This window comes from Anser anser (assembly GCF_964211835.1).
Source record: "Anser anser genome assembly, chromosome: 3".
NCBI lineage: Eukaryota > Metazoa > Chordata > Aves > Anseriformes > Anatidae > Anser > Anser anser.
In genome coordinates this window covers 72,149,877-72,169,706 of record NC_139722.1, presented here as the reverse complement: position 1 = coordinate 72,169,706, position 19,830 = coordinate 72,149,877, and the positions used below count along the sequence as shown (strand labels likewise).

General features: G+C 38.3%; 1 protein-coding gene across 4 annotated transcripts in view; it reads left to right on the top strand.

Moving 5' to 3' along the window:
* UTRN (utrophin) overlaps positions 1 to 19,830 on the top strand; it is a gene marked incomplete at its 3' end in the record, with an annotated part of 371,669 nt that overhangs the window by 322,240 nt on the left and 29,599 nt on the right. For all 4 annotated transcript variants that reach the window (XM_083828444.1, XM_083828443.1, XM_083828445.1 and 1 more), the window contains 4 exons: positions 4,218 to 4,303; positions 12,717 to 12,874; positions 15,258 to 15,424; positions 17,776 to 17,887. In XM_083828444.1, coding sequence (XP_083684570.1) covers positions 4,218 to 4,303; positions 12,717 to 12,874; positions 15,258 to 15,424; positions 17,776 to 17,887 — 523 coding nt within the window. The remainder of the gene's footprint in view (positions 1 to 4,217; positions 4,304 to 12,716; positions 12,875 to 15,257; positions 15,425 to 17,775; positions 17,888 to 19,830) is intronic.

The window sequence follows — 19,830 nt, the reverse complement described above, 5'->3', positions numbered from 1 at the left end:
TTTCGTAGGTTTTTGAGGAAAAAAAAAAAGGGTACTTTTAGGATTTTAGCAGTATGCTGTTTAGCAGCTGAGATGTTCTTCTGGCTGAGTAGAGCTGAACCATATTGTGTGATTCCCAAGTGCTTCACACAGCTTGTGCCCCATGTAGGGAGGCTGGGATTATATGCCCTGTATAGTAAGTTGTTCAGTTCTTTGTAAAGTGCAATTGCTTATAGTTTCAGCAAAGGAAATGGCAAGCTGTGCTTCATATCTCAGATTTTCATGGGACTATTGCTTCTGTTATTTTTGTTACCTATTCTTCCCCCATTTCCTCTTCTGTATCCTCTAACTCCAGTATCTTCTGAACTAAGACATAGGGTAAAGGCATTCTCCCTTTCTCTTCTAACACTAGCCATTTTTTGCTCACCCTTTTTAAAACTCATTTGCGTATGGTATTTAAGATAGTAAGAGACTTTTTTTGTTGTATAAAGCAGTTCCTTAATATTATGTGCAGCTGTGTGGGATCTCTGAAACAGCTGAATGGTTGGTTTGTGCTTGGGTGGAGAGTCCAAACCATGCAACAAAGTTGGTTGTTAATTGTGCTCCGCTTTCTCCAGCCTCCACCTGTGCAGCATGGCACCCTCCCATGCTCCTGACCATAACCTCTTTTCCTTGGCCAAAGGATACAGTTACCTGATTCCTCACTAAGCTAGTCCTCTCTGTGGTATATGCCTTCAAGGCACTCTTCCTCCTACCTGGACAGAAATTATGTATAACTTTTTTTTTTTTTTTAATGCAAATTTTGGCAGGTTTAAAAGTTGAGTTAATTCTGGGTTCTCTGCCAGCTCCTTACATGAAATGAAGGTGCAAAATGGGGATCATACCTGACACATAGCCCAGAGTCTGCCTCATACACATGTACATTCAATAGAATCACCTAGAAAAAGAGGACATTTTTATTATTATTTCCTCCTTCTTCTTGTCTCTTACCACTCCCTTTTCCCACTAAAAATAAATAAATAAAAATTCCACTTTGTTTGAGGAAAAGGAATGGCACTGTTGCACTATAAGGGCAATGAATCCATTGACTGAGGCTGGAGAACTGATACATCCAGAGGGATGAAGGGCTTTAGTAAACATGAACGGTGCTTGTGACAAACAGCTATAATATTTTTCCCATTTTTACCTGAAGACAGGTCAGAGGTCAATAATGTCCCATTTTTATACTGCCTGTCATTATTGTATTGACTGAGAATGGGCAACTTGCTCTGACACGTTAATAAATGTATAAAGGTTTGGATTTTCCTTCACCAGGATCTGAGTGAAAAATATCTGAGCTGCTAAAGTGGTCTTACCAATTGACTTTGCAATGACAAGCATGCTTGTATTGCTATAAAGTGTATCTGAATAGTGTATAGACATTTAATACTCAACCAATAAATTTTGTATGAATTCAAGCTTTAAACTTTCCTAAACCGTTTGACTGTAAGGGCTTGATTTTTAGATATTTGTATACACAGTACAACTAGACAGTTGCGAGATTCAGAGAGACCTTGACAGGCTGAAGAAATGGGCCAAGTTCAGCTAACGTAAATATCATTCTTCCCCTTGGGAAGGAATAACCCCATGCACCGGTACTGGCTTGAGGACGTCTGTCTGGAAAGCAGCTTTGCAAAAAAGGCCTTTGAGGTCCTGGTGGACACTAAGTTGAACATGAGCCAGCAACATGTGCTTGTGGCCAAGGCCACCAGGCTCCTGGACTGCATTAGGAAGGGTGTTGCCAGCAGGTAGAAGGAGGTGATCCTTCCTCTCAGCACTCGTAAGGCCATATGTGGAGTGCTGGATCCACCTCTGGGCTCCCCAGTAAAAGAGACATGGACATACTGGAGAGAGTCTGTTGAAAGGACTGTGAGAATGATTAAGGACTAGGAATACCTGATGTATGAGGAGAGGCTGAGAGCTGTGACGGTTTGGTCTAGAGAAAAGACTCAGGGGGATCTCGTCTGTGTGCAGAAATACCTGCTGGGGGCAGTGGAGAAGGTAAAGCCAGGCTTTTCTCAGTGGAGCCCAGTGACAGAACAGGAGGCAGTGGGCACAGGCTGAAACAGACTCTGCTTAAACATATAAGAAAAATACTTTTTTATTTTGAGGGTGATCAAACAGTGGCACAGGTTGCCCAGACAGATGTTAGGGTCTACATCCTTGAAGATATTCAAAATCCAACTGGGACATGGTCCTGAGCAACTTGCTCTACCCTAGTCTGCTCTGAGCAGGGGCATCAAAACAGATGATGTCCAGAGGTTCATCAGTGATTTTGTGGCTCTGTAAGCTGGAAAAACTTAAATCACTGAATTTGAAGTGTCAGTGCTACAAAGTCTGTAGATTTGTTGGGAGCTTTTTTTCTATATATATATATATTATTTATTTTTTTGGGGGGGGGTGGGGGGGGAATGATTTTTGTGGGTGTTTATTTTTGTTTTGCTGTATATAGGATTTCAGTCCTAATATTTAGTTGTTTCCAAGAAAAAGGCTATGGGAAAACATGCTGCTCTTCAACAAAATGTAATAATTCAGGCTTTTGAATTCTGTTTATAGTTTATCAAGGAAATGCTTTTTATGCATTTTTTTTCAGTCACTTTAACAACCTGCTGAAATCTGGAGAAGTTTGAAGCCTCGGCATATATGCCTTGACCTTTAAGCTGCAGAGTTCTCCTGAGCTTCTACCTTTGATAAACAAATACTCTAGTCAGTCCTGAGTTAAGTCAAACCCAAATAAATGTTCTGCTTTGCTTTTCTTTTGAATACAAAGTTAAAGCACAGACAGCCATACACAGGAAAGAATAGTGAAAGAACATTATCAAGGTTGCGAAATGAACCATTAACGAGTTAGGGTATGCCAGAATGATGTCTTGTCTGTGATTGAAAGAGGTAATTTGAAGCTAAGCTTGAATGTATAAAATAGGTGGCACTTTTATAACGTTCTGGAAAATTGGGTCCCGATTTTCAAGCTAGGCAGTAAAAGTAATGGGCACTTTTGATTAATTTGGCAATAATTTGTCTGTACTTCTGTTCCAACTTGTGGAATAGAGAAGATAATACCGTCTAGTCTCACAAGACTAGGTGATGGTTGTGAAGACAAATGCATTAATATTTGTAAGGCGGTTAGGTAATTTACGGAGAGCCCAGGAATAGATTAATAATTTTGTATTCAGTGCAGCATTTGTGAAGTAAATCAGACAGCAGAACATATGTTGAATGGGGAGGACAGAAAGAGATATCTAATAACCACTCCAGAATTAATTAAAGGATATATCACTTTGCATGACAAAAAGGACCAAACTAATGTTTGGGGTGATATTAATTTTAGTATTATCTTACTTGCTGGAGAAAGACACAGCTAACCTTAAATGCAGGGGGTTGTGTACAAACGTATACAATTTAACTACTGTTTTCATGACTTGTTTGCTACGTCTTATCTGAAGATAAATTGTGTGGTGTTTTCTGGGCTTTGAAAACAGAAATCATTACATCTCAAGTATGCTTCTTGCACTGATCTTGAAATTTAAAATTGTCCCATTCCGTATGCCCCAGTTTTATTGCTTTCATATCTGTTTGAACAGTGTTTCTTGCAGGTTTAAAATCTCTTGCTTTGATAGCCATTTACCTGTTCTCAAGTTTGCTTAAGGTTTGATTAATGTTTCTGGAGGTTTGCGGATTTTTTTTCATGTTGGACAAGATGACCCTGAAGTCATGTTCCTTAGAACAACTCCACATCACCTAATTACTGCATGTGGTTGGCTGTTTGTTTGCTGGAGCACATGTATATCAGAACGTTTTAAACATAGAAGGAAAAAAGGAAGTGGAATAAATTCCTTTGACATGAAAACTTGGTTTTATATTGTAGTCCCTGTTTCCTAATGGGTTTCTTGGTGCATGCTCATGTGCATTATTTCTGTGAATATCACATTCTTAAATCATGTTGTGTGTTTTACAAGAGCTAAATGTCAGCCCTTTTAGAGTAATATGAACTTGAACTGTTTTGACATGTAAACCATTTAGTAGGCAAGTTAAGTTTTTTGTAAGGGAAGCATTCTTAATGTGACTTGCAGTGTTAATTTGTTTTGACGTATGAAGTAGAACTCACCAATAACTTTGCATTTTGAATAGACTTATGTTGAAATGAAATAAAAAAAAAAAAAGCAACACTGTATTACATTGTCCTATCTTTATAATTTCAGTGGCCGAACTGGAAAAATCCGAGTGCAGTCCTTGAAAATTGGCTTGATGTCTCTTTCTAAGGGGCTTCTGGAAGAGAAGTACAGATGTAAGAATGTATTTTTTTAAATGCTTGATTTATATAATTAGAAGTCTTGTATAATAATAATGTACGTTGTCACTAAATTTGCCGTATAACACTTGTGCCTGTAGCAAGACTGTTTCCTTATGAGTAAGCAAAAATTGTTGTTTTCATAATCATAGAATCATTGAACTGCTTGGGTTGGAAGGGACCTTAAAGATCATCCAGTTCAAACCCTCCTGCCATAAGCAGGGATGTCAACAGCTAGATCAGGTTGCCCAGGGCCTCATCCAACCTGGTCTTGAACACCTCCAGGGATGGGGCATCTACAGCCCCTCTGGGCAACCTGTTCCAGTGCCTCACCACCCTCTGAGTGAAGAATTTCCTCCTAACCTCTAATCTAAATCTCCCTTCTTTTAGTTCAGAACCATTCCCCTTTGTCCTATCATTATCTGTCCAAGCAAAAAGTTGCTCCCCATCTTTTTTATAAGCCCCCTTTCAGTATTAAAAATCTGCAGTGAGGTCTCCCCAGAGCCTTCTCTTCTCCAGGCTGAACAACCCCAACTCCCTCGGCCTATCTGCATAGGAGAGGTGCTCCAGCCCTCTGATCAACTTCGTGGTCCTTCTCTGGACCTACTCCAGATCCATGTCCTTCCTGTGCTGGGGGCTCCAGACCTGGACGCAGCACTCCAAGTGGGGCCTCACCAGGGCAGAGCAGAGGGGGACAATCCCCTCCCTCGACCTGCTGGACACCCCTCTTTTAATGCAGCCCAGGATGCAGATGGCCTAGTAAGATTGATATCCTTACTGGAAAGTATAAATGTCAGTTATGTATTGTCATACTGCACAGCATTACGCTTTTTCCAAAAACAAAGGAAAATGTAGCTGTGTAGAAGAGCTAGAGTAGTGGTCTATTTGACTAATTCTGTTCAACTCTGATTTAAAAAAGCAAACAAACAAACCATATAACACCTCTTTTTGTGTATGTTTTTTGGGGAAGAATCAAGCAAGTCAGTTTGCTTGGAACAGTCTGATATGTCTGATAAGCAAATAAATAAACCTAAATCCAGCAATTGTATTTTCTGGTCTATGAAAAAGATGATTTGAACTCTGAAGATAATTTTTGAGTACTTGTGCTTACTGCCAGAATTGTACAATGAAAGTTTAAAATAGATTGATTTAAATAATCTCACAAGCTGGAGAAATACTGAGTAGTATGAAAATACTTGACAAAAGTAATTGCAGGAGCAGAAGAGAATTGAGAAGCTTTGTGGCAAAACCTCATGACAAATACAGGAGAAGAGATTAAGCAGTTTATAAGAGTATCACAGGTGATGGACAGTTATATATTAGGCACAAAGTCTTAAAATTGCTATTCTTTGCAGTAGTTGCTTTACGCATTTAGGAAAATCATGTAAAATGTATAGCGACAGTATTTGCCATGTACTTATGGAGCTCTGCAGCAATTTCTGCCTTCCTTAGAAGTGTTCGTAGGTAATCTTGTAATCCTGGTAACTAACATTGAGCAAAAGTACAGGTATCTTATGCATTGAGGCATATGAACTAGAGGCATCTGAACTAGAGTCCTTACTAGGAGTTTGCTTTTTTAATTTCTTTGTCATTTGGCAAATCTGTTAAGTAGTCCATAACTAAAAGGGCTTGGGGGCATACCTTTGTTCAGTAATGATAATTCAAAAGGTAATTTGCCGCTCAGTGCAAAATAAAAAGGTTTTCTATGATACAAGATTTAGGCTGTGGATAACGGAATGATAGCTCTACCAAAAGAGGATTGAACAAACAAACAAAACAGCTGTGAATAAACTCTCTTTAAATGGCTGCCATTAATCAGTTAGTATACTTACGGTTACCTAGCACAGACACTGATGGAAATGACTGAGTTGGATTAGCTTTAATATATTTGCTTTGTGTCTTGCAGTAAAATAAAAGTGGCAGCAGATTTGCATAGCCCAGGTTAACAGAGTTGGCTCTTTCTTGCAGGTTGCTGTGAAAAATCATAGAAAATTAATGCAGAAGAAATCTCAGGAGAGTTTTGTGCCAAATGATCGTAACTTAAACTTGAAATACATCTGAAACTGAAATAGTATCTTGGTCTCCTAAGGCAGAGAATTAATAGTCAATTTATGCATGCGGTTTTTTGTTAATCCTGTTCTGATCAGTGTGCCAGACTTTGATACCTTTAATGTATTGTTAGCTTTATCGTCTCTTTCCTGATGAGCCATGGAATTGCCACAAAGCAAAATACTTGCTCAGTGTGAAAGAAAGTCTGTGGGAGAAGGAAGAAAGTGACAGTATTATGTATGGATTGTGAGCATGCGGTGGGAATGCAGTCAGCATTTTGGGTGCTCTGGCATCACCTGTGTCACAGCCAGACCTTTGGTATTAGCTCTCTAGTTTGTTCAGTTTTTATCGCCCCGTACTAATCATCTACTGCTGAGAGATCTTGATATCTGTTGAGTGCTTTCAGATCCTCTAGTGAAAAATATAATGGAAATGTTAAGTGTTTTCAAGAAATTAAGGAAAAGTCACTTGAAAGGAAGAGCAGTACCCCAAATATGCGTGCTTAATGTGAATTTTCTGCCTTCTGACTTTTCCTTTCTCAGAGCAGTTCCTGACATTTGCTTCTGCTTTTTGGCTACAGTTCTTCTAAGTACTTCTGAGTCTTTGACAGTCCCAGGCTTCTCTGTGCAATCATTGTAAGATTGTGGTTGGAGTCATTTGTAGAGCACAGACCATGCCAACCACACGTTAAGCATTGTAGTGCTAGAGAGGCATTTCTTCTCAGAAAGCTGGTTGTAAAATAGGCATGTTTCTTGTTCAGAAAACTTTTGGATGGGACCCTTCAGACATTTGTAGACTGCTTAACCAGCTATCTGCTTGAGGGTTTTCTCAGAGATCAGACTTTCAGGGGTCGATTTGAAGAAACATAATTTCTGGGCTGCTGAGATATTAGGTTTCTGAAATAATATGTAAACGGGGTGATAATTTCAGTTTATCAGTAAAATTGACCTTCTTTCCCTCTTCCTTTTTTGGGGAAATCAAGCTTTTTTTTTTCTTTTTTCCTTTTCTAATATCAAACTTTTCCTATTTGTGTTACGTTTTTAGCAGCCAGTGTTAGTCACAAGTTATTGACCAACACTTCATTTCCAAAATAGGTAGATCTTTCCCATTTACACATTTTTAAATCCATTTTGCCACATAAATTTTTCTTAAGCTTATTTTTAGATGCTGCATTGCAGGGTTGACATGAGAATGAATCTTTAATTAAAAAAAAAAAAGAAAAAAGAAACTCATGATTAATTTAGGAGAAACATTGAAGCCTCAATTAAAGAATGCCTATTCTAGAAAATGTTTAAAGACATGAATCACAGAATCGTAGAATGGCTTAGGTTGGAAGGGACCTTAAAGACCATCCAGTTCCAACCCCCATGCTACGGGTAGAGATGCCAACTGCTAGATCATGTTGCCCAGGGCCTCATCTAATCTGGTCTTGAACACCTCCAGGGATGGGGCATCCACAACTTCTCTGGGCAACCTGTTACACCCTCTGAGTAAAGAATTTCTTTCTAATATCTAATCTAAATCTCCCCTCTTTTAGTTCAGAACCATTCCCCCTTGTCCTGTGCATTGCCTGGGAATCATGCTTAACTTCAAGCACATGCCTGGATACTCCTGTGCATAAAAATGGACCTGTGAACGTAGTTGGATTGCAGTGAGCTGATTACATCTCTGGTTATAGAGCAAATCGTCCAGGGCCTCTTCTGTTTGTGAAGCTCATGACCTGATCTGAATGTATCCATATTGTGTTCTCTTTAGTCTTCAAAATGGGGGGACAAGTGGGAGTTACTTATTGGAAACAACCCCTGAGTGACTTTACTTTCACATCATTCCTGGTGATTTTGGGGGTGAGAGTTAGCAGACTTTGATTTGAGAGCATGCCAGGTACACTTTTAACAGCTTAATGATGCAGGCGAGAGGGTTTTGGTGCCTGAGCCTAGGCTGTAGTGCACTGTTTAATTCACTGGTATAAAGATAGCAATTAAAAATTGAGAGGTGAAAAATAAATAAAAAGAAAGTGCGTGACCAAGGACAATATTTGTTTTGTTCCAAAATATTCAGAAAACAATAAAAAATAGCACTTGCTCATTGCTCGTGTTACCATTAGTTCTTCATACATTATCACAGGGCTTCTGAATACTGAAAAAAAAAAACAAAACCAAAAAACAAAACAAAAAAAAATTTTAACGACTCAATTTTAGTGTTCCACATGTTCTAAGAAAGAAATTTTCAATCATGTAAGCAAATCATTCCAATAATACGAGTTTAAAATCATGTGTGATTATTCAGAGATGATTCTATGCCTGGTCATGCAATCAGGAAACAAATGATGTCTCAGAGGTGTGGATTTTCTCAGGGACAGCAGGAACTTTAACTTCCTTCCCTTTTTCTCAATGTTAAAGGCAAAGATAAGTCATAGTGCTATGTAATATATGGAAATACATTTGTGTGCATTTCACTTGTACCTGGCCTCATGTTTAACACAGAAAGCCAGACTGGCAACAGAAATAGCAAACATGCGTAAAGTGTTTTATAAATTTACAGGGTGTAGGTTTTGGGTTATATCATTTCATGCATAAAACCTACAGGGTTTGTGGTAAGAAAGAAGAGCTACTTGAAAATCTCTACCATGAAGAAGTTTAAAATTAAAGTGTTATGAAACATTTTGGAATGTGATTTTTATTTTATGTTTATGTTCTTAGTTTTGGAACCATTTGGAACTAACACTTTGATACTTAAAAAAAAAAAAAAGAAAGGGGAAGGGAAGAAAAAAAAATGAATGAAAAGAATGTCATGGAATCACAGAAGCATTAAGGTTGGAAAAGACCTCCAAGGTCATCTGGTCCGACCATCACCACACTACCAATATCACCTAGTAAACCATGTTCCTAAGCACTAGGTCCAGAGCTGAGTACAGGGGGACGATCACCTCCCTGGTCCTGCTGGCTGCACTGTTCCTGATACAAGCCAGGATGCTGCTGGCCTTCTTAGCCACCGGGGCACACTGCTGGCTCATGTTCAGGTGAGCGTCAATCAGCACCCCCAAATCATTTTCCTCTGCACGGCTTTCCAGCCACTCTGCCCCAAGCCTGTAGCGCTGCATGGGGTTGTTGTGGCCAAAGTGCAGGACCCGGCACTTGGCCATGTTGAACCTCATCCCACTGGCCTCTGCCCATTGACCCAACCTCTCCAGGTCCCTCTGCAGGGCCTTCCTACCCTCTGGCAGATTGACACTGCCCCCCACCTTGGTGTCACCCACAAACTTACTGAGGGTGCACTCGATCCTGTGCATTCTGTGTAAGGATGTGCATCTTGTTTGTAACATGTGCATCCTGTTTGTAAAAATGCATCCGAACAAACAATGACACATTCTCTATTTTTGCATATTCTTAATTAAATTCATATTTGAGTGTAACTTTCAAGGCTTTACACTGCACTAGATCCCTTGCAGCTGCTTGCATGATTTAGGCTTGACAGGGCTAGGTTTATGACTTGATGTCTTGGCAACCTCAGCAAAAGCCACAAGGTGTGTTGTTGGACAGCTTAATACTGTTTTGGTAGGAATTGAATGAACTTTTCAACATTTTTGAGTATCCACTTCTATACCAACCAGTAAGTACATTTTTTCAGGTTGTCCAGCTAAGTTGTTTTTTGGGTCCTGCTGGTTTTCATCCTCAGAATATTAATGTAAGGCTGAATTTAATTTAAGATTAAACAGGTCTTTTTTGTTTGTTTGTTTCTGCTTTTTGTTATGGCTCAAGTCTGAATAATCTTTACTTTTGCTTCCCAAATCCTTCTTGTCTTAGTCCCATATACAGTTTTACTTAAGATAACTGTATTTTATATATAAACTCTCAATATGTATGTACATATGTACAAACACCATTTATAGCAGTGCTCAGTTCGTGGCTTCTGACTTTGCTGGTGGGTGACATATGGGGTCCCCATCCCCACTGGTGGATATGGAGTCTGGGTGCACGCTGTCAGAGCTGAAACAAACCTTTCTCCCTTATGTCTGCCAATTCAGAGCTGCTCTTGGGTTATCTCCTTTGCTAGGGAACACCTCCTGCATTTCTTCAAGGAGGATGGCCAGCTAGCAGGAACATTTTGGCTTTGCTTGCCTTTAGTTGAGGAGCTTCTCCTGTGTTGTCACACCAATTTCATTGAGGATTTGGGGAGGAGGGGGGTTACCATCCAGTAACTCCTGTGCACTTCAGCATTCAGTGGTTATGGTGCAGCTGCCAGTGTTAAGTTCTAGTTGTGTTTTTGGTTAAGTAGGCTGTTTTGGAGGAGTTCGAGCTCTCCAGTGTATTTGCTGATTTCCTACTTGCATCAGCCCTAGCCGATCACTCTCCCTCTTCTCTCTCCTGACATGTCATTTTTCTTCTGTTTATTAGCTCCCCAATCAACTGATGCTTTAGGGCTTGGGAAAGTACTTCATCCTCCTCCCAGCTGCAGTAGTGAGTGAATTGTTCTTGTAGCACCCATTTCCACTGTAGATTGATAAAAGTAGAAAAAATCAAATGGGCATTTTTTACCTGATCCATTTTTTTGAAATGGACTCTTAGATACTGGAAAACTGTTCCAACTGCAGCTGAAAAAGCTGGCCAGGGTTTGGGATTGCCAAGGTGAGCCTGCAGCAGGGCAGTGCTTGTTCTGTCAGCGCTGTCATCCATGGGCTTTCTCACTGCTAAGTGCTGAAGATGCTGCAGCATCTGTTTGACTAAGCAAGAAAAATACAAGAAACTCTAAAAAAAATAAATAAATAAATCATTCAGTCATCTGGATTTATGTTTTGTGAAAGTCTTCTCTTCTGCCTCAGCTCCTTTTGTCAAGAGCAAAAGGTATGAGCCGTCTTTCTGATGCATGCTGACAAAGCTTGACAGTTACTCCAAATGAAGGGCAAAACAATTTGCGGAGTGTAATAAAAGAGTTTCTCTTGAATGTTTCTGAAGAAAGCTGCTCTGTTTCTCAATCACAAGTGCAGTCAGACTGAATTTTCAAATTTCTTTTATTTCTAATCTATTACCAGGTGTTTTGGTAGGAAAGATGAGTAGCAGGGGGGAATAGTGTAAATGATTTTTTTTCTTTTAACATTATTTGGAACTTTAATCCAAACTGGCCACTGAGTGCAAAAGGAGATCGTAAAAGCCAACTGGAATTGAACACACAGAATACACTACAGTTTCTTTTGTAACTTACACCATCCACAGAATTTAAAGCTATTTCTAAGAGATTAATTCAGTGTTCAAGATATTTTCAGGAGAGATTAATCTGGTGACTAAATATCAATATGCAAAACTACAAAGTTCATAAATCAAGGATTGTTGGGAGAAACGTGTTAAAAATATCTAGCTGGAAATTTTAACGATTACAAATATATTTAAAAAATCAAAGGAATGTGTAGATACACTACTTTAAGAAATATGTTCTGTACTGCAGATAGGCTTATTAATTCAATAGTTTACTGTGACTCTTAAGCGGGAACAAGCAGTGTCTTTCTTCCCAGCAAGTGTCTGTGTTGGGAACAATTTCTTGATCCTTTCAGCCTCAATTTTTTCTGTCGTTACAGTCATCCCAGAGCCCGCATTTATGCTGCAGGGCTTGACATGTACCTTAGGAAATGGGTAAAAGGAAAGTGCATTGGAACAGATGTGGTTATCCAGGAAGCAAATGTGATTCCTGTTAAGGACGAGTTGTGTTGCTGGCTGTCTGGTGCTGATGCTTTGAGCTATTTCACGCTGCCAGCTGTGACTTGTGCTCATTTCCAGTCTCAGTTCACAGCAAACACGTCTGTCTCCAGCCAACCTAAGGAAAGCATAGATTTTGGCATAAAATAGGGATTTCTGAAAAATCTTTTATTTTTTTCTTCCCTTGTGATAACATAGAAAACTTCGTAAATACTAGGGGAAAAATGAAGTAATGATGGATTGGCACAAAAAGCTATTCCGGTTTTGTGCTGGTTTATTTTGTCACATAGCTGTTCATGAGTAAAAAAAAGAACTGCGATAGGTTGTAGTTGAATGTACAAATTTATCAGGAGGATATTTAAATTAATTTATTAATTTTATAATTCTTAATTTTTATTTATCTTAAATATCAAGATATTTATTTATCTTACCATAGGAAGCTAAGTATGATTTAATTCATTTGACCTGACTCTTCTCATTTGTATGGTTACAGATCCAGAAAAAGTAGTCAAAGTAATCGAGATTAGATGAGGGTAAACTATTGTAAATGAGGGAGAGGTCGTCTGTTGCTGCATCTGAATTACAGAAATGGCAAAACTCAAGCTGTGGTGTTACTGAATAAAAGGAAATGTAGATGCAAACGAAATGAGCTAGCGCCTTTTGTTGTGTTGCAGATCTCTTCAACGAAGTGGCGGGTCCCACAGAAATGTGTGACCAGAGGCAGCTTGGCCTGCTGCTGCACGATGCCATCCAGATTCCCCGGCAGCTTGGGGAGGTGGCAGCTTTTGGTGGCAGTAACATCGAACCCAGTGTGCGCAGCTGCTTCCAACAGGTGAGATGATACAAATCTTCATGGGAAAAACCTCTCTCTGAGCAATTTAAGACCTACTTTTACATGGTGTAAAAATAGGAGAGGAATTTAAAAACATCTATTGAGTTTTGAAGAGAAATGAGTTTGCTCCTGCAACCGAATTGTTGTTAACATTACTGGAAAGTTATTGTTAAAGTGTAGCTGTGAAAGTTTCATTCATCTTTTAGGAGACAATCAAACAAATTGCTTTTTAGCAAAAAGAATATATAATTATTTGTGTGTATGATAATATTGACTTCTTCGAATGCTATTAAAAATTATTGTAGTGGCCAATTATCCTGCTTTGCATCGTTCAGAACAACATGATACTGTGAGAACAACGTGCTTTTATGTCCTGGAACAAGATTTGATCTCAAAAGAACAAGAAAATGATGTTGACAGTAATTTTTGACTTTGTGCATCAGGATATTGTTTAGCATTATTTTTCTGACAAAAGAGATTGCAGTTGCACAGAACTTCAACCACAGCCATTTATGTTTCGTGAGCCTTTATGCAGCAGATCAGAACATAAAATAAAGCTGTCTTACAGCCTGCTGTTCAGGTCCGTACTACATGCAGGGGGTTAATGAGGCTGCAAAGAACGTCTGTCTGTTTAAAGAAAATGAGAAGAAAAAAGATGCCATCGCAATGGAACACAACCTAACTCAGGATTTGTCAAGGATGCTTAAGGCTCTGACTGTTTGGTAGTGATAACTATATTGCTGGAGTTTATTACGTCTGTGAAAGTGGCTGCTTTAAGCATTGTCAGAAATTATATATTGATTAAAAATTCACTGTGGCATATATAAAACCACTGACTTCAGTATTTGTAGTTTTATTGAATCCAACAGATTAAAAGTTACAGAGAACTTCTAGGGCGTTTTTCTTTTACTATTCTTTTATAGATATTTTTCTATTTTCATCCAGCACCCTGAAAAATTCAGTTGTGCTAGCTTTTTAAAGCTACATACTTATTTAGCTTGTTCAATTCTTTTCTGGACTCTAAGGTGACTGGGATTGAAGAATTATTTATCCAGATCTGGAATAATTTGCTCGATACTTATGGAAGTTGTTTTGACCAACTAACCGTGTAAAACTTCTCTGAGGTTTTAACATTGCTTCTTCAGACAGTAAGGGATGGTGCTTGACATCCATCACTGGCCTCAAGTGGTTCAAGTCACACTAAAATAAATTAATTTTTTAGTGACAGACTTTTCTGTCACAGAGGAGTTATCTTCTGTGTTCTTCAAGGATCTGCCCCATCCACCATGCTGTTCAATTATGGGCGAGGTGCACTAGCCAAGGTAGAGTTTAAATACACTCTGTATTATTGTGATTATACTGGTGATCCAGTTGCATCCCTTATCTCACATGAATGCCTCGAGTTCTGCTCCTCGTCATTAGGAAAGTATAGACAAAGTATGCAACGGGATGTCAGAGCTATCTCAGCCTAGTGAAAACAAGTATTTTGCTGGTAGGGAAAGCTTATCATTCCTTTCTTCCCTGCAGCTCCCTCTTAGTAAGAAAAATTGGCGTGGATTATGAATAGTTTAAGAAGTCTAATGTTGCTTTTTGTCATGTGTTACCATTTAAGTATAGCTTTCATTTTAAATTTTAAACTGTTATATCCAGTGAGCTCAGAAGGACAACCTGTTCTTGTTGCTGACAAATAGGATGAACATAATTCCTTTACAGCTCGGCTCTTCTGCTAGTTACAACTTGAAGAGAATGGAAACATGTTTATTTGCTTCTTAAAAGAGTCATGCTAATATTTCCACTCTGATTTCTTGCAGTGATATAAAATGGCAGATTTATTTTCCTGTTTATTTATCTCTATTTATTTGTGTGTTTAACATGCTAACTGGTAAGAATACCATGGGCTCAGAACACAATTAAAAATTTATCGTGAGCCTTAAGACAATTACTAGACCCTTGCAAGCAGTACTGACTTTTAGCAGTCTGGAATCAGTCTTAACTCAAAAGACAACCATGTCTGAAATGCAGAAGGTGCTTCCCTTTAGCACTTTCGTTCTTCTTTCTCAAGTCCTTTCAATTCAAAGATGGCTTTATCGTGGACTACTCCATCGTTACTGCCATCTGTCTCCTCTGTCACAGCTGTTTAGACCTATCTATTCTTAATGGCTAACTCAACTTGTTTTCTTTATTTGTATTTTAATCAAAGTTGTTTCCTGTGTACTTTAACTGGTTCCACATTAACCTGACATGGAAAGGACTAACACTTTTTTTTTTTAATTAAATTCTAAGTAAAATCTGTTTGTGGAGTGTTTTTAATTCTATTTCCTTTTTTATTATTATTGTTTTTAATTTATTTATATATATATATATATATATTTACTTTCCCCAGAACCACAACAAGCCGGAAATTACTGTAAAGCAGTTTATAGACTGGATGCGCTTAGAGCCACAGTCTATGGTATGGCTACCAGTTCTACACCGCGTGGCAGCTGCAGAAACAGCAAAACATCAGGCCAAGTGCAACATCTGCAAAGAATGTCCGATTGTTGGCTTTAGGTAAGAGAAGGGGAGTTATGTGCACGTTCTCCACCAAGTATAGTTCCTTGTTTGTTTTTCCACCATTTTCCTGATTTATGATGGGAACTGCCATCCCTGGTCAGACCACAGTGTGGATCTCACTGCAGGAGCTCCTGAGCCAGTGTGTTTCTGGTTCCTGTGGTCCCCCTGTTAGATACCCAGTGGCCTTGTGACTGACAGGTGTGCGAGAGGAGGTTGTTATCAGGTATTTTGGAAAAAAAAATGACTTAGATGGAGCAAGAAGACTCACGGTGGGTTTGCTGGCTGCCCCACCTCCTGCATAAAGCTTGTGAAACCAAGCCATTCATGCCAGCCAGTACTGAACACCCTTCAGCAGCTATCCTTCCTTGCTTGGCACAAACATTGACATACATGTTACTGTGATGAGACTTGCATAGTTCCTGTCTCGAAGCACTGAACTCAATCTAAGTTTAGTCTGCTTAAAGGACGCTGTGAATTCTTAAAGCAAAAATGACTCCAGGGGTGATATTCTTTTTATTTTCCTGAACTGTATGATTTAACTATGATTTATCATCATGAGGCATTGGATAGTTGGTACCCTTTCTGAGTACTATTATAACTAACATACGTTTGTGCATTGATTGCTCCAGTGTGTAAAATGATGCAAAATGAAGTAGGGGAGTAGAGCTAAACATAATTGTTGGATTTTTCACTGTTGTGGTTGTGAGGTTGAGTGTTTTATTTAGGAATGATAGATCAGTCTTTCCTGTAAGCGATTTTAAGGCTTTTCTTCCAGTATTAAGGCAGATGAGTCATTTTTGTTCCTTGTGCTTTCTCTTTCTCTCCTTCCTTCTGTTGTTTTAAAGGTTATATATTTATACGAATCCTGGGGTCAGATTTGTCTCACCTAGCTTTGGACATGCTAGCTTTAGTCAGTTTTGTAAGACTGAGCTAGTGACTTTTACTATAAATAGGGAGATGTAAGTAATCTGATCAAACTTTGTTGCCTATCTTAAGAGGAGATGAAATCACTCTAGATGTTCCTATTTTTCTTAATTAATACTTGAGGGAGCCTAGGGTGGCTAAGTTCCGTTCAGAGATCTTTCAGATGCCTAAACTGCGGCTGGTGGATCCTGTCTATACTGAGATATCTAGTGTGGAAAAGGATGTCATGGAGACAGAAGACAAGGGAAGATGAAAAGAATGACTCATTCTAAATCATTTCTATAATGAAGCAAGAGATGTACAACAACAAAAGCATCTAGCATCTTACCAGAAGGTAGATGCGGCCATTTAATACACAGGCTCTGAGTAAAGACTACAAACAGTTGCATCAGCATCCTTAAAAGTGAACCTTTACGTTTATAGACACATTCTTTTGCAAAACAAAACATAAAACTCAGCAGGGGAATAATGTGGTTTGGTACTGAAAACTGCTCTCAGGAAGCAATTCAGTTTTAAACTTTAACTATTCAATAGCTATTCAGTTTGCTTCAGCTAGCTCATCTTAGTTTCAGACGAATAATATAATCTCATCCAGTCAGAACAACCATACTGTAACAAACAGTGGATGGAACCTGCTTTAGCCAGCTTTGGTTTAAAATATATACATATCATGCTCTTGGGGGTTGCATTTAATATAGGAGATATTGTGTACGTTTTTTTTTATTTGTTACTTAGTTTATTCATTACTTTGGCTTTCAAGAGCAAGTATAATAATTCAATTTTAAAACTTAATTGTGTATTATTCTTGTAGTTGATGAACTTTTAAGAGTTTCAGGTTTTTAAACATGGACTTAGAATTTCTGAGCATCAGAATGCTGTAAATGCATTTAAACAGTAAATGTAAAAACATATAAATGTAAAACAGTGTGGTTTATAAATGATATTTTAATGTGAGATAACAGCCAGTGACTAAAGAGAGGGGGGAAAAAAGCTAAATCAATATAATCTTAAGTCAGTAGAGCTGATGCCTGTAAGATTGTCTGTTTCAAAGTGACTTTGTCAACAGGTGATTGACATTGGCTGTCTGTGTGGCTACAGAAGGTAGGAATTCCTTGTAAATACTCTGTGAAACAACCTGAGTAGCGTAAGAAGGTTGCATGAAGTGGGCTAGGAGGGCTGCAGTTTTCCTGTGTCCTGTGCAGATGCAGTGGTGGCACAGATGCCCTGGGTCTGCAGCCAGGGCGCTGTCAGCACCCTACCTGTGCTTTCTAAGCAAAAACAAACTGGCTGTGTCCTTGTGTAGCTGCTGCTGAAAAGCAGGTGACAATATTTCAAAGAGTAATTTGCCTCATGAGGTTTAATAATAAGTACGTATTAGAACTGAACCTAGGAAGCTCTAATCACATTGTTTAATGTCCCCGTAGGTACCGGAGCTTAAAACATTTTAACTATGATGTTTGTCAGAGCTGCTTCTTTTCTGGCCGTACAGCAAAGGGGCATAAATTGCATTACCCAATGGTGGAGTACTGTATACCAGTGAGTACCAATTTACTGATCATTCCTAAAGGATTGGTTTTGCATTATTTGTGGTCTGAATTTTTTTTTAACAGTTCTTTGACACCTAAATATTCTACCAGGGTTTCTTTTCCATATGTCTAGCAGGGTCTGTCTTCCTGCCATTCTTTTTGAAAGTCATCAGGGGCTTTGCTAGGGCTGCTGATTTTGCGTTGGCACTGTTTGAATTCTATAGAAATGGGGAGAAGTATCTACTTCTAGTATCCACTTCAGAAGTATTCTCTGAGGGAACTTTATTTTTGTTTGTGAAAATAATGCTGGAATATTGAATATAACTGCAGTACTTGTATGTGAGCATGTGCACACACATGCTGTTTGTAAGGTGAGAAAACATCAGAGAAAAGGGACTCACTTTACTACTGCCATACTACCATAATAATATTTAATATTCTAGTAATGTGCTTTAGTATTTTTGAAGGTTCATGATCTTTTCTTTCAGGTCCAACATTTTGCTTGCTTTATGGAAACATGTTTGGAAATATGTTGTGGTTTTTGTTGAGTAATTACTGTTTACTGGAATATTTAAAAATTGGTGTGTATCTGGGGAAAACAAATGAGCAAAATTGACAGTTTCTAACTGAAAATGATTTGAGAGTTTTGCCTGCATTACAAATTCATTTACAATGCAATATTTTCCTGATTAAATATTTAGCCAGATTTTTCTAAGAAATTTTCTAGGACACTTTGTTAAGTAGAGAATGGGGTAACTTCCTTCACAGAAATAACACTTCCAGGTTTGTTTGTTTGTTTTTTTGCTTGGTTGGTTTTAATTTGATAGTTTTTCACATTCATAAGAATTTGCATTCAGTCACAAAAATTAATAGTGTAATCTGTATGTAATTTAAACAGCGGTAATAGGTCTGCTGCTTAGAACAGATTCAGATCAGAAATGACCTGTTTTATGAACAGACATAAGTTATGCTTATTGCATGATCAGTACCTACATGCACGCCATTTTAACTAGTCTTGTCTGAATTGAGTCAGGAACAAAGAAAAGATTTCACAAAAAGAATCTGGTTTTGTAACATGCTATTTGTAGTAATGTACTATGGTTAGTGTACTGATTTGTTGATAAACCTCTCTGCAGGTTGAACTCGGTTAAGGCAATATAATATTCAAGAAGATGTAAAATTCTTTGCAGTAAGTTAGTAGAATAGATTGCGTTTCAATGGAATGATGCCAGAAAATAGCATAGAGCTGGGTCTATGAAATAAAAACACATTAATAAAAATGTAGGTACCAAAGATCAATGAATTATTCCTAAGAATCCATTATATTACAATACAAATAGCTTGAATATAAAGAGTACATCTACTCTGCTAAGGTTTGTCGCTTTTTAGAGCCTTTTCAACCAAATTTGGCTGTTGATGTTAAAATGTTGCCTTTGTGGTCTGCGTTGCAAAGCAGAGTACAAATACATGCACTCATCAAACTCCCTTAATAAAATCTAGCTTCTCTCTCTTACTTAAATGTATTGATACAAGTACATTAGTATCAAGAATACAAGCAATAATTAGAAGAATCAAATGCTTGACTGCTTAATAAAGCTGACATTTAGAACTGGAACTTAATCACAGTTGGAGAGGAGACCTTTTAATTGCCTTCAGGTAAGCTGTTCAGTGTGGAGTATGGAGGGATTTCTCAGAAGCTCTGTTACTTCTACTTTAGAATAACTTGGAAAATACCTTAAGGAATCTGTTTCTCAAATTAATTTGCAAGGGGAAGATTCTCTCAGTGTTTGCATCAGGTTGGAAGTGCTTCGTAATTTCAGATTAAGGCTAGTTACACCAGATAATAATGTATAGCTATTGAAGCCAAATCCATAATGCTCTTTCTGTATTCATCCTAGTTTGCAATTTAGTTTTCTTGATGCTGAAAATACAAACATTTGAGATAACTACTTT